The sequence below is a fragment of the Aphelocoma coerulescens genome, chromosome 2, assembly GCF_041296385.1.
Source record: "Aphelocoma coerulescens isolate FSJ_1873_10779 chromosome 2, UR_Acoe_1.0, whole genome shotgun sequence".
Classification (NCBI taxonomy): Eukaryota; Metazoa; Chordata; class Aves; order Passeriformes; family Corvidae; genus Aphelocoma; species Aphelocoma coerulescens.
The window spans coordinates 10,156,937-10,175,826 of record NC_091015.1 but is presented as its reverse complement, the minus strand read 5'-3'; the positions used below and the strand labels follow the sequence as shown (position 1 = coordinate 10,175,826).

General features: G+C 40.5%; 1 protein-coding gene across 8 annotated transcripts in view; it reads left to right on the top strand.

Moving 5' to 3' along the window:
• Window positions 1-18,890, top strand: part of DIP2C (disco interacting protein 2 homolog C) — a 310,705-nt gene that overhangs the window by 210,382 nt on the left and 81,433 nt on the right. For all 8 annotated transcript variants that reach the window (XM_069006440.1, XM_069006439.1, XM_069006436.1 and 5 more), the window contains 2 exons: window positions 5,699-5,790; window positions 9,642-9,752. In XM_069006440.1, coding sequence (XP_068862541.1) covers window positions 5,699-5,790; window positions 9,642-9,752 — 203 coding nt within the window. The remainder of the gene's footprint in view (window positions 1-5,698; window positions 5,791-9,641; window positions 9,753-18,890) is intronic.

Below are 18,890 nucleotides of genomic sequence, written 5' to 3'. Positions count from 1 at the left end.
GCAGCGCATCTCACAATGGGCTGATGTAATTCTATGAGACATGCAGTGGTCCTTGATGGCCCAACAAACAGAGATAGTTCCGGAGGGAGTTATCAGGGATGAGTCATGGCAGGAGATAACGAACACTGCCCCACCTGCTCTAACAGCTTGTGAAGATGATAATAGAATACCTATTTTTGGTTACATCTTATTGTAACCTAGGACACCCTCCCATACCTTTCTGTGAGGCTCTCCTAGGCCAGGAATTTCACAATTATCAGCAGGAGAGAGACAGATTCGAGATGCTTCTGACCAAGTAGCTGCATAACCAGACCGCCCTTACCTCGGAAATAATGCAAGACTCACAGAGGTATGGATAGTCATCCATATGGGTTTAAATCCCCAGACAGATATTGATCTTATGGTTGTTTAGTATTTTAAACCTTTGTTTCTTTAATAAATAGACTGAAAATTACTGATTATATGATTCAGACTGCAGTATCAAGCACTGTAATTACAAGGTTACCTCTATTCTGAGTATGTCTGGTGTCCTTCATTCTCTGCAACAGAACATTTCTGTTCTTTTTCTTTGGATTTTTTATCCCAAAGAGCAGCAACTCCATTTGCTGTTTAGGCTGGATCTAAAGAACTCACGAAGAAAGGATTACCAGAGTAGTAAAGCTGTGACTGTTATTTTGCAAAGCAGAAAAAAAGCCCCTTTACCTACATAGCATTAGGAAGTTTACCATTTACACTAGATTTAATAAATGCTCTTGTTTCTGTTTAATACAAGGAATGTCATACTGTGGTATTGAGAAAATGAATATTTGACAAAATTATTTGCAGTTAAATTTTGGCAGTCTCGCAGTTGCTGTGCATGGAGATTGGTAAGCAACCACTGGTTTGGCTTTGTTGAATTAGTGCTGTGTGGTTCTGAAAAGTGTCCTGAAGATGATCAGGAAATTTTGTTGTGGTTTGTTTTCTCTCTGAGTTTTCTCCCTGATACAGCTTTTCTATTAAAACCTTCTTTACATTCAACACAAACATTTAGTACTTTTACAGATTTGGAAAGGAAGAGGAAGGGGACTTATTTCAGTGTCATGTGGAAAACATCTAATTTTTGTTAACAGATCCCTTTTGGTGTGGTTTTTAACACCTTGTGGTTTTCTTTACCTTCATAATATGTTGCTTAACCAGATGGGACTGGGTATTAACTACTTTTGCTTGCTAAATTTTATTGCCATCTGAGTAGACTTAAAAAAAAAAAGAAGATGACTGAATACAAAATATATAATTGTTGATGTGGAGTTGCTACTGCTTAACTAAATCAAAACTCCAGTGGCAAGAGAAAAGGGACTAGCTCCACATGGGTGCTAACAGTGTTTGTCACAGCTGCCAGAAGGCGAGATGCCATTTTCCATTCTGTCCTGCCGAGCATTCCTGCACATGTGATGTCTGCCAGATATGGCTCAGATTCAGAGGCAGAGTGCTACTTGCTGTTACTCACTGGACAGTGGGAGCTCTCCGCTCAGTTTGCAAGTGTGTGAAGAACCTGAAAGGCCTCCCTGCACGAGCATGCTGCTAGGGCATGAGAGTCTGGCAGCAGCACTCTGGCAAAATGACAGAAGCGGCTGAGGGAGATGTGATCATCTTTAGAAGAAGATATATTTCAGTAAATAAGCAATTATAAGTTAGGCAGTGATAGATGGAGAGAAAAGTTCAGTTTCTTACCATCTTGTGGAGTTATACAAGACTTTGGAAAGCAGCACCACAATTAGCTCAATGGGAGGTAGAAACAAGGTTAATAAATTGTAGTAGTGACATGGTATGCATCAACTGCCTGTTGTTGGGGTTTTGTTTTCCAAAATCAGCTAGGGGAACTCTACCAGACTGCTTTGTATGGGAAGTAGTTCTGTGACCTGAAAACTGAGGGGTGATTTGTGTTCTTAAACATCTAGTGCCTTATGTTACCCATGAGATGTGTGTGTGACTGGCAGTCCCAGCACTGGGTCTGCAGAGCCAGGGCCTCTTCCAGAGGGAACCCTTGTCCCTTAAACACCACTGGACACTTCTGTAGATGGCATAACAGTCCTTCATTTTTAGATGCAAGAACGTAGCTGTTAATGTTTGTCTAGTGAGATCAGGGCCTGACAGGCACAAATCCTGTCCTGGTGTAGTGGGTAGGAATGTTGTTTGCAAGGACCCTGCTGCAGTGGGGATGGGGGCAAGAATGTCAGGAGCAGGAGGGCTCACAGGGTCTGGTATTTAGGGCAGGGAAGCAGCAGCTCAGCTCCAGGCTCCTGCACCCATGCTCTGCCAGCTGTAGAAAGGGCTGAGGGCAGCTCCCTGCAGCAGCAGCATGGCTGGGAAAGAGGAGCTCTGGCACTGAGCTGGGATACGGGCTGCTCCACTCACTACCAAACGAAGCTGTTGCTTGAGTTTCCTGCATCTGCCCCCTGTCTTCAAGCCAGCTCAGAAGATTAATGGTAGTGTGTTTATCTGAGGAGGGCTGGTGCTTCACTGAACTCAGGATGAGGACAATGGGATGTATCCCCAGTGGCCGCAAACAGATTTCCTCTGGAGCCCATGTAACGAAGCGATTTAACCCACATGAGGATGGGCCCTAAACCCTGTCTCAGAGCCAAAGCCTTGGATGGAGCACAGCTGGCCTCCTCACCAGGCCTCCCACTCCCACAGCACAGATGTGGCACTGTGTGGAGGTCACGGCAAGGTCGCAGCATCGGGATTTGTGGGAGAGGTTTTAGCAATCGGCTTTTTTCCCAGCAGCATCTAATCTCTCAAGTTTGCAAAGGAAGAATTACTCTGATTTGCAGCCTAGGCAGAACCAAGGAAGGAAACACTTCAAAGATTTCCTTCTTTATAACATCCTCCGTTCCTCAGGGCTGTTATCCTGCAGACGTTGAGTCCTTTGTGTTTCTCAGTGGTGTCGGGTCGGAGAGGGCAAACAGCCAAGGTGACAAAACAAACCCATGGTTCAGTCCACGTCTGGTCAGAAGTTTGTGCCCCATCCAGCAGCCGCTGATCTGGCCCTGATCATCCTTACATTCCTAGCTCCAGCTTCTGGGTTACTGCTCCTTTTGTGGCCCTTGTTTAATTTACTTTTTTGGAACACAGCTATATACCCTGCTAGAGAAATTACAGACTTCCTGTTGAACACAATTTAGTTCAAGATCTGCCTGGACTCTGCTCTGTTTGCTCATGTGGGTGCCTGGGGGTCCCTGCCTGCCCGTGACAGCCCACACTGAAACAGAGTTGGCAGCAGCTGAGGGCAGGCAGAGCCTGCAAGGGTTGGAGTGACATTATAGAGCTTGTAAGGTCTTTGTGTTCCAGCCCCTTCCCAGCTGAATGCAAGCAAGCTGCTTCACTCCAGTTTTCCACAGTTTCACACTCAGAGGCACATGATACATGATGCCTCAGATACTTAACACAGGTTGGTATCACACCAGTAAATAGAGAAGGAAAGGGCTGTGGTGACAGAAGATTCGAGTCTTTTCTGGCCACTAGAAAATATTACGGCCATTTTTTGTGCAGTTCAAAAGGTATTCAAACAGAAAGGTGAAGAATTAGGAAGGGAGCCTTACACTATCTGTATCTTAGAAGACAAAATAAAATTTTGGCAATTAAAGAGCATCAAGACAAAACATGTTTAAACTTATTTAAAACTTTACCAGAAAGTACTCCTTCAAGTTTTCTTAGTCTTTGAGACAACTTAATTTCAGCATTTATCCAAGTCTCTTAGGTGGAGATGATTGTACTGCATACCTGGGTACCTCTGAAAGAATGCATCTAGATACTGTAATATTATAGCCCTTAGATTTTAAAGAAAATATTCATTGGCACATTTGATAGACGAAAAATTAGTGTGAATGTGTCACAAATGTAAATTTAAGATTTGTAACAGATTTAATCTTTATAGCTCAGACATAACTTTTCACAGCAGCTCCTTCAATGTTCATTTCAAGCTTAAAAGTGTTTTTTGTAAAGATGGTTCTCTTTTGCAATTCAGAACTTTTGCCAGGCTTTTGATTTCCATTCTCCAATATTCTGTATCATTACTAATTGCTCTTTTAAGTTTGTTGCCACTGAAGCTTTAATGTTGAAAAACTTTAGGAAAAAGAGTATTTGCTTTCTTAAGGCATCCTTTTTTTTTGTCCTCCTCACTTGTCAAGTTCAAGTGTTAACTGTAGCAGCACGGATGCTTTCGAAGACTTTCTTTCCATCAAATGCAGGTAGTTCTGTCATAGTCCTGTGAGAGTTAATCCTGCAGACATACTCCTGTATCTGTGCTGAGTTTCCAGTGAAACAGAATTGTGTTCCTTTCTGAGCAGCAAGACAGTTCAACATGCAAATACTGGCATAATTTTAATAAATTAAAAACTTTGCAAAGCATAGTTTGATGATACAGTATTACTGTTTTCATAAGAAATAATTGCATTTAGTACTTTCTCCATAACAAGCAGCAGTGACTCTTCCAATTTTCCTTAAGTGAGAAAAAAAGAAAATCTGGCCTTCTCATCATACTTTATATTTACATCAGATTTGCACTTAAAAATTATTCAGTAGTATTGCATTTTCTAACCAGGATGTGGAGGAACTTATTATAGCAACTGCTTGGCTTAGTTATAAATAGCAATACTGCATGTTTGGGAGCCTGAACTGCTGAAATCCATAGGTAATCTGTTGTCAGAACCTATTATCGTTTCAGTTATTGGTGGGCATGAATTAAAGATTTGTTACTGTCAGACTGAATCGTGCTTAAAGACAGTACCTGGGGGCCAGCCAAGCACAAGGGCTGTTAAACTTGGTATTGTTCACATGGAAGTAACAAGGCCTCTAAACAAAGGGCATCTGGAAGAGCAAAGATGCCGATCACTTGAAGGATAAATGAAAGGCCTGTAATGTGGAAAAAGAGGTCGTGGTGAGAGAATTTTTCTTTATTGAATGTTGGGGTGACGACTTGATAAGGATTAGCTAAGAGTGGTGCTGGAAAGGTGAAGCAAGGGTGAAGAGAGACAGTAAGGAGGGGATACCTGGGGAAAGTGAAATGAATCAGAGAAGGGAGGGTATGGGAGCAGGTGAGAAGGAAAAGCCAAGTCAAATGGAAGAAGGCCCAGGATTAAAAGTGAAACAGCCATATGGATGTGCTAAGGTTCAGAGGGTCCCTGCTGCTTCAGTGTGCCCCTTTAGCTGTGGGGTGTTTTCTGTTTGTTGGGGTTTTCTTCTCTTTGCCTCTGCTTCTTGGGAGTCCTTTTCTTTTTCCTTGGTGAGAGAATTGCCGTGGTGAAACTGAACATCACCTCAAGGTCAGTCTGTGCTGAAATGCGCCGTGTCCAGCTTGCTACATCTAAGGTGTTAGGGTGATGTCTGGACTTGATGATGTACCAGCCCCTTCTGACAGTTAATTTCAGAGTCAAGATCCAATTTTCTCCAAAGTAAGAAACTTCTGCCAGAAGGAAAACTATTCTCACTTTTCTCTTTTTTTTTAAGTGCTGCTGTCTTGGAAAAAAGAAGTTCAAAGAAAACTTCTGATAAGTATTTAAGTATTTCCACAAGTCCCAGTAGTGGTGTCATATTTAGCTGGAAAACTAATATAAATGTTCCTGCTGTGTGTTTTCCACTTTTCAGGTATTCTTTCTCTCTAATAATCTTGTAAAGCATAAGAAGTTTTATATTAATTTCAAAAATTTTATGTTAATAGGCAAACTTTGGACCAGAAGTATGAAGGTTGCTTACAATATACTACATAAATTAGGCACAAAACAAGAACCAATGGTACGACCTGGAGACAGGGTGAGTATCTCAATGATTGTTTGTAATAGTTCAAATCCAATGCTGACAAAGAGAGAATGAGGTATTTGGGGTGCTCAGAGGAAATTAGTGAAATAATGGGGTGTGGGGTGGGGTGCTGAAATCTGCAGTTTACTGCCTAAGACTGATCATTCAGACAGATGTTTTAGACTGCATAATAAGTAACATGAGCTGGTACTCCCTGAATAGTAACTTGAAGTTGTGGCAACATCAACAATAAGCATTCCCATGGAAAGTGATTTTTGGACATTGAACAACAGTCTGTTTAGTAAAAGCTTGCTCATGGAGCCTGGAGGTGTCATGTGGATAAAAAACTTACTTACTAATGACTTTGTAGTTGTTGAGATGGTAGAAACAAGAGAAGCGTTGTGGAGGACAAAGACAAGCAATGTCAGCACATTTTGGCAGCCAGTTGAATAAATAAATGACGCTGACTGGTAACAGAGAATATTTCCATTCCTGGTTCTGACTCTGATGCAGCTACTGCTAGAGGCTGCATCTAAGTAAATGGATAAAGCCCACAGAGAGCAAGAGTTGCAGAGGTTGCACTTGAAGATGTTAAATGAAGACAAGAACATCCTATGGTTTTGCTAACAATGTACTTACAAACCTACCCCTTTGTCTGCCAAGGCTGGCTGAGCCTGCTGCTCATTTTCTCTGCCAGAGTGTGTATAGAAAATTCCACAGGTCCCATTCCAGTTTGGATCTAAGCCGTGGAATGGATATTCCAGAAAAAATTTGTCAGAAATGCAAATTTTAGTCCTGCCCTAGTGCTTAGTGTTCTGAGTGTGAGATTAAGTTTCCCCCCTCCAGGGTCTGACAGCAATTCTCAAACTGTTGGTTCACTTGATCCTCTTGTGCCACATGTGAGAAACATGTCTGCTTGCATTACACGTCTTAGGGCTTCAAAAATGAGAGCATGCAGTAATGCTTCCCAGAAGGAAAAAAGAGGAAAAAAAATAGTGACAGTCCTTCCTGTGTTTCTTTTTGAAATAAATCATAAAGAAATTAACTAAAGGATCTCTGGATCCTTAATCTAAATTGCTTCCTACGATGGCATTCAGCCAGGACTAGGATCTGAAGACTCTCTTTTACTTGACTTACAAGAGTGTCTCTAAGCAACAGCAGAAGCAGCAAGTTGTTCAAGTGTACACATCAAAACAGTCCACCCAGAAAGCTCCAAAGGAATAAAGTTCACATACAGGCAATGTGCATTTCTGCTTATCTATTGTGTGCTGCCTGCCCATCTTTGTAGTCATTTTTTGCAATAGTCACTGGCATCTCCTAACATTTAGAAAGGATTTGTGGATAGTTCAGGCTAAAGCTGGAAGTTTAACTAGCACAGGACATGTAAGGAACAAATTGCGGCTCTTCTAAAATAAGTCCACCTAGATTAAAGTGAAACAAATGTTTATAGCTGAGTGCTGAAAGCATATGCTTTGTGTTGTAAAAACATCTTGCCTGGCATCCCTGTGTAACAGGAACGTGATCATTTGAGGCAACTTCACATTGAAGATGAGGTGTTACAGCACTTCTGATGCTCTAGGCTGTGATTCTGGCGGTTACACCCCTGTCGTAATAACATAAAAGCTTTCTGACCTCTTTGAAGGTGACTTTATTCTACATAATGTGTCTTGTGTGACAACACTTAAAGGTAGTTTTTAAATACTAAATGAAATACAGGCACATATCTCTGGTCTTTTCCAAATGAGAATGTATTTGTTTCCTTATTTTGATATATAAAAAAGAGTTTATATTTTCCTTTGAAAACACCTTCTGTCAATACAATCTCTGTTTTTCATTGCCATTACTACCTAATGACTACCATTACCTCACCTCTTAGGTTCTTTGTCTGAGCCATAAAATAAATGAACGTGCCTGCATCTCCTTCCGTGTTTCTGGTCTTGTACGTGGCAAACTGCATTTGCCTTCTATAGTAGCTTCAGAAATTTAACCTTGCATCACCCCAGACAGCTGCCTGGAAATTAATCTTGCTCTCTGAAATACCTACTAGCTAACCAGATTCTCTGTTAATATACACTGTATGATTTGTTTTTCTTCAACTTTATCCCTTTTTGCTTTTACACACATTATTTATTTATTTGGTAAAGTCTGTTAGTGATTAATGTTTTTTGGAGAGGAAGTTAGTGCCTCATTCCCACTGGACTTCAGTGATTTTTTTTTTTTTTTTTCACCTCTGTCAGCTCCTTTTCAAAGATTCCCAGCCAAACCTTCACTGCCTTTGTGTAAGCAGAGACCAGTGCAAAACCCAACAACCCTCAAAGTATATTTTGGGATATTTCAGATGTTTGCTGGGCTCAGCAATCTCTACCATCCCCTCTGTGCACCTGGCAAAATCCCTCTATTTCCATTTGCATACAGTAAGCTCTGCACAGGCATCTCCAGCACTTGGATTGTTTAATGTGCAAGTGTGCAGATAAAGTAGGGGTGTATTTGCTTTGACTCTAAAGAATTATGAGTTAAATCTTCAGCTTAAAAACCAGATATTTTGGACCCACTTGGACAAGGCTGGTTAGATTTCTTCTAGTTTGAAGAAATCAAGTTGATGTATGGAAGGTTATCCATACATGGATACATATGGAAGGTGCATATGTATGGAAGGTATCCATACATAGTATGGAAGGCTTTGAAGCCATGTGAAAATTCTGGAAACTCCCAGTAACTGGACCTTGGAGCATGCATCATGATTTTACTTCAACAAAACTGCAATGGATGTCGAAGCAGTCAAAACTCAAGAGCTACCAAGTAGTTTTAGCAAGTTTCAAGGTGCTGTGATAGTACAGCCTTGTCCTGTGTGTGAGCCCAGAGGAATGAGGTTTGAAATCATTTGCCATGCCCTTGCATGCCACTGCAGTTGACTGTGCAGGAGTAACCACCTGTGTTACAGCTGTTTAGGACATGAGCTGAGAACGCCCATCTGACTGAACCGAAACAAAACCGTAGAGAGGATCCAGCCACTAAGGTCATTCACCAGTGAGAGCAGTACTGTTCCCTGCCCTTGCAAGGAGAGCTCTGGGCTCTCTGAAGCTGCTGGATCCTCAGCAAGGCTGTGAACCCTCCCATCTCCTTCCCCTTTGTCTGTGGAGGATCTTAGGCCCACAGGAGTTAAGCTGCACAGTTCAACACCTACTGAGAATTCCGGTGATCTGTGATTGGTTTTGGCATTCTTTTATCTAAATAATTCCCCAGCCCTAGCCCTGAAGCTGTGAAGTTCAACAAATCCACACCTAGGTTGGCATGTGATAGGGCCAGCCCTGGATGTGACGTTTACTTCTAGATAGCAGTTTGTGTGTGCACACAGCACACAGAAATTTACACTTGGACAACAGGACAGTCCTAAAACAAAACTGTTGCATGGGGCAAAGTATAGTGAAACAAAACAGTGTGTTAATGATTGACATAATGGCATCTTAAGTCTGGGTAATCTGAATTGGTCACATGTACACTTCAGTTTTAGTAACTTCAAGCAAATTATTACATTAGAATCTGAAATTCTTTTAATTCCATTTGCTTGGTTATTTAACACCGGTAAAGCAATCAGTTAATTCAGAACCAGATAAAAGGTGTTGTCAATGTAGGAAACAATGCAGCATGAAAATATTTAACTACATCCTAAGTGGAAATACTCATAAAAGGAATATTTATCAGAATAAATTCCTTCTGATTCCTCATTCATCTGTCATTAGGCATTTGAGTAGCTGTCTTAGAAGTGCTCCAGTATCATCTCCATCCAAAAGGAAGCATGGAAACTCCAATTATCATTATCTGACACCTAGGATAAAACATTTTTAATGCTCATCTCTCTCTTTCAGGTAACACTCGTGTTTCCTAACAATGATCCTGCTGCTTTCATGGTGGCGTTTTATGGCTGCCTGCTTGCGGAAGTTGTGCCCGTCCCTATTGAAGTGCCACTTACAAGAAAGGTGGGGAACTGAGTTTCTTCTCTGTGCTCCATTTTAGAACTTACATCAGAATAAATCACAACTGAACACAGCTTTTGAGTACATTTTTGTGGTTAGCTAGCTCTGAATCTGAGGATACCAAGATAGTTCTGTGTGGTGAATTATATATAGTTTCTTCTTTTTTGTGATGGAAAATCTGAAGATGTGCTTGCAGTTTCAGCAAATGCAAAAGTGAGAGGAAAATTTTTCAAGAGGACAGCTCTGCCAGTCGTAGATAGATTATCTTTGTTGCCTTTTAAAGCCTTCTGGTGTTGGCCACTGACAAAGAATCATTGGCAACAACTGCTGATTTTCCACCTGTCCCTGCAACCCAAGCTATGTTATAATGCCACTGATGCTGTGTGTGCTACTTCAAAGCACTTATGGAAATGCCTTCTCCTCTGTCTGTATGTGCATATGTATTCCAAAGCTTCTGTCACCATGGTCACCTCTGCCAAGGGTGGCACTGGAACAAATTCAGCTCAGGAATTCTTGCCACAGAACATACATTCATAGAGAAAACTGACCACTTCTAATCAAAAGCCTTTCACATCCAGTGTTGGTTCAAAGATTCTACCACGTATCCCAGAGAAGTGTTAGGAGGCAAATAGAGCAGTTCCAGCTGGAAAGAGTGTCTGGGGGTAGTGAGGGGAGGATCAGTGGTAGAGGTGAACGACAGCTGGGTCACTTACATAGATTCTGCAGAACTTGCATTTTTTTCTGAGGATGTGTGCCTTGAAGGCTGTAAGTACAGCAAAATGTATTTATTCATTACAAGGGTTTTTTTGTTATATCCCCTTAATTTACCATGTTTGGCTGCTCCTACATACCCCTTGTATGATCACTTTTTTATTAGCTAGCACTAATAATGCCTTGCTTTAATTATTTGGTCTGGACTTGGCCATATAAAGAGTGTTTTTAAATCCTTGCAAGCTTTCTTTTTTAAAGTAAATTGTTTTGGAAAATGTTGACTGAAGCCATGAGATGTTTCCAAGGAAAGGGCTGAGCAAATGTATTGCTTTGGTCGCACATTTTCAATGTTTCAGGTGTCAAGGGTTTTTATTTGAAACGTTCCAGTGTTAGAGCACCCTGGAGCAGAAGCTCAAATCTTTGTTTCATGGACAGGAACCCTGCCTTTCAAAAGAAAGCCCTGAAAACAAGATTGTAAGCCCTCACAAAGGCTTTGCAGTTTGCACATCTCACACAGCAAATTAACAGCTCGAAATAACTGGAGATTCCTTCCTGAATGAACCTGCTTGAGCCTTCCTCACCTCTGGGAAGCTGAGCTGACCTCAAAATTTCTTGATTTCAATCATGCATGTCCCAGCCAACATCTGTGATGGGCTCCTACCATGGTGAAACCAAAAGGTGGCAGGGACAGAAGGGGTGGGAGCCGCAGGAAGGGGCAGGTTGATAAACTGGTGAAGGAGGAGAGAGAGATGGAGGGAGGGAGTGGATCAGACAACAAGAGGCCATGATCCAGCTGAGCAGATTTGAGGGCCACTGAGCAGAAGGAAGGACCAAGGGAAAGAGGAGACAGGATGTGCCCCAGCTTAAACTGAGACTGGAGGAAAGATGCAGGTGAGCTGGAAAGGCCATGCAAGGGGAGAGGATGGGACCTCAACGACCATACCTGCTTTGGGGAGTAGGGTTATGCTGTTCCATTTCGAAAATGTTGTATTTGAGAGCACTGAGCGGTGGACATGGCTGTAGAACAAGGATGATTTTAGTAGAAACACCTTGCATTTGCATTGGGCTCTCAATGTGCCTTCACATCTGAGGGCAGTACCTGTAGTCTGAGGCAGTTGCATAACATGGTGCATTATTTTGATAAAAACCAGAGATTTTATATGCATCAACAAAATAAGGCTGGCAGAATATGTACATTTTAAGATCTTGCAGAGTGCTCAAATGGGTAAATCTGCTTTCATTCCATGAAAAAAAAAGCAACATGGTTTTGAGGGTTAAAAATCTAATAATGTCTTTCCCTGTTACTATTTTCTGAGGTTTAATGACATTTTAAAGCACATAGATAGGCGTAAATTTGATTTATTTTGGAACATCTGACACCACATCCATCCAGTAAACTATAAAATCCAGCTGTCCAAGTAAATATTCTGTGTCAAATGAATAACTTACCCTAATTTGGCTGAACCTCTTGGGTGTTTGTTTTTTTTTAAATATGTGTCTATATATGGATATATAAATATACACTTACACATGTATATATATATATTTATATAAAGGAATATATACAGACTCAGACTGTTTATCTTTTGCCACAAAGTTTAAATATCAAATTAATAACACAATAACAGAGATGTCAGTTAAAAAAGCAACATGATCTATACTCTATAAATAAAACTATGCAATCTCACAGCATATACTATTGCAAATATCTTTGCATTTGTTTATATGGAAAGGCAACTGGAGTGGAAACAATGAGATGAAAATCGTGTTCTGAGTAGTCCCAGAAGGAATACCTCTGCCTGGTCAAATGGCAGTGGATTGCTTCTGGCATCCGTGGGAAGATGTCATTCCTGTCATCACACAATGGCCTAGACTGTTCTGTTATGCTTTCCCATTATTTGTTCTGTTTTCTGCATGCTTCAGTACATTCTGGCAGTGGACATCCTTTGGGTTGCTTTCTGGAAGACAGAGATGTGAGCTGGCAAATAGACCAGCAATTCTATTACATTTTATATTGTATTATACTATAGGCTTACAGAATAATAAACTGATACAGGGTGAGCTATTTCAGGTAGTTATATTAGAAGCCATTTCTAATATTAAAAGTTTGTATTAGCAGATTTAATAGTGTTCTACATTTTCATAAAGAAGAGCTTTTCACAGCTCTGTGCAGAATTTTGTCCCTGGCATTTTAAAACTGGCAGTAATGTTTGCAGCCAGGTAGACTTTTGGCTTACAGATTACTCTGCAGACATCCATACCCATATGGAAGTAAGGGCTTTTGCTTTACCAGCACATAGATTTTGTGTGCATTCCCTTTTCTTTGTAGCATAACTGTTATTTTTTTAGGATTTTGACAGGATTTTCTTCCCAGTTCATTATTAGGTGAAGGTCCATCTTGCCTTGCTCTTTCCTTCTGTATCCCACCTTTGTGTTGACAGAATACCTAGAATACCCCCAGGACTTCAGGGCACGTTTGACCTGGCATCTGGGATGGATTGTCTGAACATCCAGCAACCATGCAGCACTCTCCAATTTTATTCTCAGAATGCTTCCTAGTGTTTGGCAAAGAAAAATTGGAAATTGGAATTCATGGAGCATGGTTTTGCCTCTTTAGACTTGGGACATCAGGTCTAAAATTAAAAACTGAAATCCCAAACCAACTTTTCATTCTAAAAAGCACCAGTCAGGGGTTCTGCACTCATTGTAACAATAGAACAAGCAATATTTTTATTTCTCCTCCTTTCCCTGCATTTAATACCATTACAATGCCTTTATCATCAACACTCCCCAAAATTGTTGTAGCTAATCCTCATCCCTTGTCTTACAGGCTCTGTTCTCTCAAAATAGTGTCCCTTTCTCCAAATTTGCTTATGTTTCCCAAACATTAGCAAATAATGTGTCCTATACAACATCTCTTTGTTCAGAACTGCCACTTTTGTTAATCTTGTCTGAAGCTGGAATATTACAAACTCCTTCATTGTATGTGTGATATGATATGAATTGCAAACTGTATGTCATAGAATGTGCCATCAAAGTAGATGAGATGGGAGTTTCAACATGTCAAGTTCTAGTTCAAACAGTGATTTACTATGTCCCTTATGAAACGATTTTAAAATATGGTTTTGATTTATTTTTCTTTATGTTTTTTTAGGTCAATGTTTTTTTCCATTTGATTGGCGCCATGAAAAATATTATTATTCTGCTCTGACACAGTCAGGGGAGCTAATCAGTTTTAATCTAAAAATAACATTTTTGTCCTCCAAGCACATTCATAGTTATGCTCAGTCACATGCTGTGAACATAGGAAGAAAGCTATCCCTCACAGATCTTCATGGCCTCCTTATCACAGGCAGAATTTGTAGCAGGGTGTGTGTGACATGAAAGCATGTAAAAATTAGTTTCTCACTTAAAATGCTATTTCGTAGCCCGTTAGATTTAATGCTGTGTGTGCTTTCAGCAGGCATTTCTGTGCTCTTCCGGGTGCTGGCTCTCACTGTATGATTGGAAGAATTGTGCCTGTGTATTGTCATAGGAAATCTGGAGATATCCATTCCAGGACATTTAGGGGTTTTTTTAAAGGATGCTTCATATAGGGTAGAACTGTTTTTCAGGAGCTCTTTTTATTTAATCCTGAAAGGTTATTAAAGCTTCAACAGTAGCCAGGGAGGTACATCTCTTCCTAGACAGTAAAGTCCCAGTCATATCTTTCTTTAAAAGAAGAATTCTAGTCTGAAGGAGATACACCTTGACATCTTTCCTAGTGTTTCAGGGATAAAATGAGCTTTGCTTTCTCTCAGCTTTACTCATTGTAGGGCTGTAGTGTGCCAGAAACACTGGAGCTCTACATGCTTTTGAACATCTTTTGACAATGCATCTCTTTCTCCCCTGGATTTAAAATATGTATAAAATGTTTTATATATTCTTTTCAGTGGCATAGTCTTCCAGTCCTTCCAAAGAATCTAAGTTCCCTGAGCTGCACCTGAGCCCCATGTGCACACTGCTGGACCCTGTAAGCCTTGTGCCTGTCCATCCCTCTTCATACGCTTCAGCAGTGGAGCACTAAGAAGCCCTTGCTCAGTTTGCCACTGTGAATCTTACATCCTTTAAAGTTTGTGTTTCCTTATTATATTTTCAAGTTTAGGAAATGGTCATTTCCTATAGAGGTTATCACATTTCATGCAGTGTCCCCTGCCAAAAATAAGTACTGTCTTGCTTTTATTAAGATTTCTGGAGATTAAGATGCTCATAGTTGCAGATTTCACGTGCAAATTGCAGGCAGATACCAAAGCTGTTGTCTGAAGAGACAACTAATTTCTTAATCTTAAAGCTGGTTATAAAGATTTTTGTCTGCACTGTGTTTAATTTTTACTAAGGTCTTTGTGTTTTTTAAAAGAGAGGGTTTCCTCAATGCCTTTTAACTTTTGGCTCAGAACTGGTGATACTCAGCCTTTACATCTGATCATTGCCCTATTTGTTCTTTACCAGCAAATTTTTGTTAGGATGAGGGCACTGGAGCTCAAATAAGCATTGTAACAGAAAACAAGATTAGTTCAGTCTGTGATGCTCCACCACATAATTCTCATTTTGAAAGCAGTCTGGGATTTGCAAGTGAACAGAAGTAACCTTTATCAGACCAACCTTTGCACAGGCTGTCTCTTCCTTCCTTCCTTATTAGATAAGGACATGCACCCTCACTCACGGAGACAGGATCATAATTGTTTTCCTTCACATAGATACTCTCACAAAGCATTCTAGAAATGACATTAACAGCATGCTGAAATGCATGCAACCACACGTGGGATTTTTTTATCCAGACAATGAATTATCACTCTCTGCAGCAGGAAGAAGACAATTTGCCTCCAGGTACTGGTGAAAACCTTTAGGGAACCTTTAATAAAAGTCTTTAGAGAACTTTGAATGGCTGCCTACAGCAGAGAGGATTTCTGGCTCACTTCATCTGAAAGATTGATCTCTCTAGGTGTGTGCAGAGATAGTCTAAAGCTATGCACACCTCATTTTTCATACCACAGCAAGTGCTATGCCTTCAAGAAATGTAAAATGATAGTTCCAAAGTCAGCTATTGGTCTCAGACCTCATGCTGCAATACCTCAGCTCTGTGTTTTGCCTTCTGCCTGCATTATGTGTCATTTCAAACTGTGAATTGTGGAGGATTTGACAATAAGCATCTCTGGCAAGTCAGTGAGCCCCTTTCTGCAGCTGGGGCTGTGTTGAGTTGTATCACCTGGTCTCCACTGGCTTCCTGAGCTTTTTCCTACCCCCACAAGATTCAGCAAAATAAAGTGTTCATGGCAAGTGGGGGGTTGCCAAGTAGCAGATCAGCATAAATTACCAAAATAGCAAGTAATACTTCTGACAAACCAGTGTGTCCTGAAAATCTATTCCCTTCTCAGGTAGGAGAGTGATTTTATTTAAGAGGGGAAGAGGATTTGGGGGTTTTTTTTGTGGAAGATTATTTGTTTGTGTCTTTTTGCTACTTAAAAAGTAGTTTTCACCATTGCACCCATTCATTTCACGTTACTCAAAAGGCAGGCCGATAGCTTGTCTGTGAAATCTGAAATAATCATTCCCTTTAAAGTGAGTAGCCTTTTTTGTGGCCCACATGGAAGCTTTGACTGCTTCAGGCAAAGGACTGCACTTTTAACTCAAACTTCATTTTTCAAAAACAAGTTTTGCCCAAGGTCCTCACTGTTCTGGGCCTGTCATGCTGAGGCGTAAGGAACAGCAAAGACTGTTGTGCTTGCATGGTTGAGTATGTAGGTAACATTGTGGTGTGTCTGGGGGATGTATAAAGGTTTCAGATCTTCCACCTCCTAGCTGTCACTCCAGCATCTCAACACCACTTGAGTAGTTAGAAACAAGTTCTGTGGGGCAGCAGTTATCACAGAAGCACTGGCATGGGGCAAGGGATGTTGACCCCTTCTTTATGTCTCTGTTCTCTGCAGTACTTTTAGATTCTGGGTCAGGATGGAGCCACCAGAAGCAGGCAGAAGGTGAGGATAACTAGTTACAGGGTGTAGAGACTGAGACTGAAGGTGGAATCGATGGACACTGAGTAGGAGAGTTCCAGAAACCTTCATTGTGTTCAAAATCCTCAGCTGGAGCTTCTATGGCTCTTGACAGTGTCTGTCACATTACTTGTGCTTCAGCACCTTGATTTGCCTTTTTCTTGCAAGGCAGGATTGAGTGTGGCCACCAATTTGAAAGCCTATAAAACACACTGCCCATGCCTGGTGAAATTCTTCCAATCTCTTGTGGCAGTGTTACATCATGTGATTATTCAGTCATGTTTGCCTTACAATTGATAGAATATCTGTGCAGAAAAGAATGGGGTGAAGATTTTCATGCTGTTTGAGGTGGGTTGTTCTGATGTAAAGCAGTCTGCTATTACAAACTGTGACATGCATAGATTGTATTAAGAAATCTAGGTGTGTATGTGAACTGCTACAAATGAATGATTAATATTTATGTGGACATACTCTAGACAGTTGATACTGCACTAAGGGAAAGCATAGTCATTCTTTCTTGTGTTATCTGAAAAACTCTACACTATTAGTACAAGTTTCTTTCCCCGTTGTTTTGTTTTGCTGTAAGAAGAGCTTGACAGATGATACCCAGGGACATGGTATGCTGATGCTCTAAGGTCCACCCTTTCTACTGGGTTTCCTTATGTTAGATTTCTTAATGGAATTTGTTAGGTTAATTTCTGCTTACAAAGTTTGGCATTAAATGGAATTTCCTTTCTTGAGAATTGGCATTTTCTTGATAGAGTAGTGAAACAGTTTGTAGCAGTCTTTTATAAGATACAAAGTTACAACAATATTGCAATTTAAAATTGAGATCAATGCAGTCTCCATTCAATTATAAACTTTATATGCCTTTTTAAAATTGGTAGTTAGAAAGTCATACATATATTAGTAAATATTTATTAGATTAAATTTAATGGGAAATTTTGAGCAATGGTAGTATGAATCTGATATTTTAAGGAACTCATGACCTACCTTTATAGATGATAGAGTAGCAGGTCTCAGAAGCTGTGTCTTGACCAAGGAGTGGTGTTGTCTGTGGGACACTCCATCCTTCCTCTTCCTGCCATTCCTTCTGAGGGACCCTCAGGGAGAGCCATCTCTCCTGCACTGTTCAGGCACCCACATTTCCTTCCTCTGAGCAGACTCCAAGAGTGGAGACAGAAGGTCTCATCCTCATGTGGAACCAGGATTAGATCTGGCTAAGTGCTTTTCCCATAGGTTTGACAACAAAGATGTGGACCAGCTGACATGAGAGTCAGTGAGGACAGTAATTAATGCTTGAAAAAACCCATTAAGTTCTGGAAGCCCCACTGGTGCAGGTGTGGTGGAGCAAACAACATGCTCCCCAAAGTGTTGTTCATGGAGACACCAGTATTATTCTCTGTTTTCAAAGGATACTCTCATTGTCTGGTTTTATATGGGAACAGATGATAAACAAGCTTAAGAAGCCTTGCTGAAAAAATACCTTTTCAATTTTTTCCTGTTTTTATAAGCAAAGTAAGCAAAAGTAAATGCAGTAATTCTGGATGGAAGGAGATATATAGAATAGACTTGACAGATCAGTTAATTGTCCCACATTGCTTGCTCAGCTATCAAAGGTGGGATAATTGCTGCTATACACATATTTTGAGGTGGTATGGAAAAGTAAGCTTTTGCTTTTCCTCTGTTCTCATTGCTTCTCCATTTTAGATAGTTTTATTTGACTACATAAAAATTGCATTAAGAATTAGTCAGTTAGGCTCTGGGGCTTTCTTTCCATCATACAATTTTGCTTTGAATAAATCAATAGATTAAGGCAACTGTTCTGTATTTCTGGTTGTTTCCATGGTTGAGTGTGCTCTATGGTTGATTTGAAAGATATTATAATTTGATCTTTTAAGTCTCTTTAGGCAGTTTTCAGTAGAATCATTCTGTGAAGAAAGGGTTAATACTTCAATGTGCATTTACATCTTGGGCTTTGCTCTGTTGAAGAGCCGAGTGGATAGATGTAAAGTTCATAAAAGAGTAATGACAAGACACTACACATAAAGCAGACATAATGCTGTAGGAGCACAGCATCTCCTATGGCCTAGACTTGGAAATGATTACATGACTTCTTAATCTCACTGCTTCTATCCCCTTGATGAAAGTAAAATGTAATGAGCATACTCTAATGGGCACTTGACTGTGCTTCTGAAACATGCCTGTAACTACTCAATGAAATGGTTATTGACAGATCAGGTTAGGTCAGCATTAATAGGGAAACTCTCACCACTGTACACCCATCCTGACGTCTTAAAGGTTGAAAACTTTCTCCAGGTGGAAGCATCTGTAATCCATATTATTTCCTAGAATTGTCACAAAATCACAGAATGGTTGAGGTTGGCAGAGATGTGTTAGG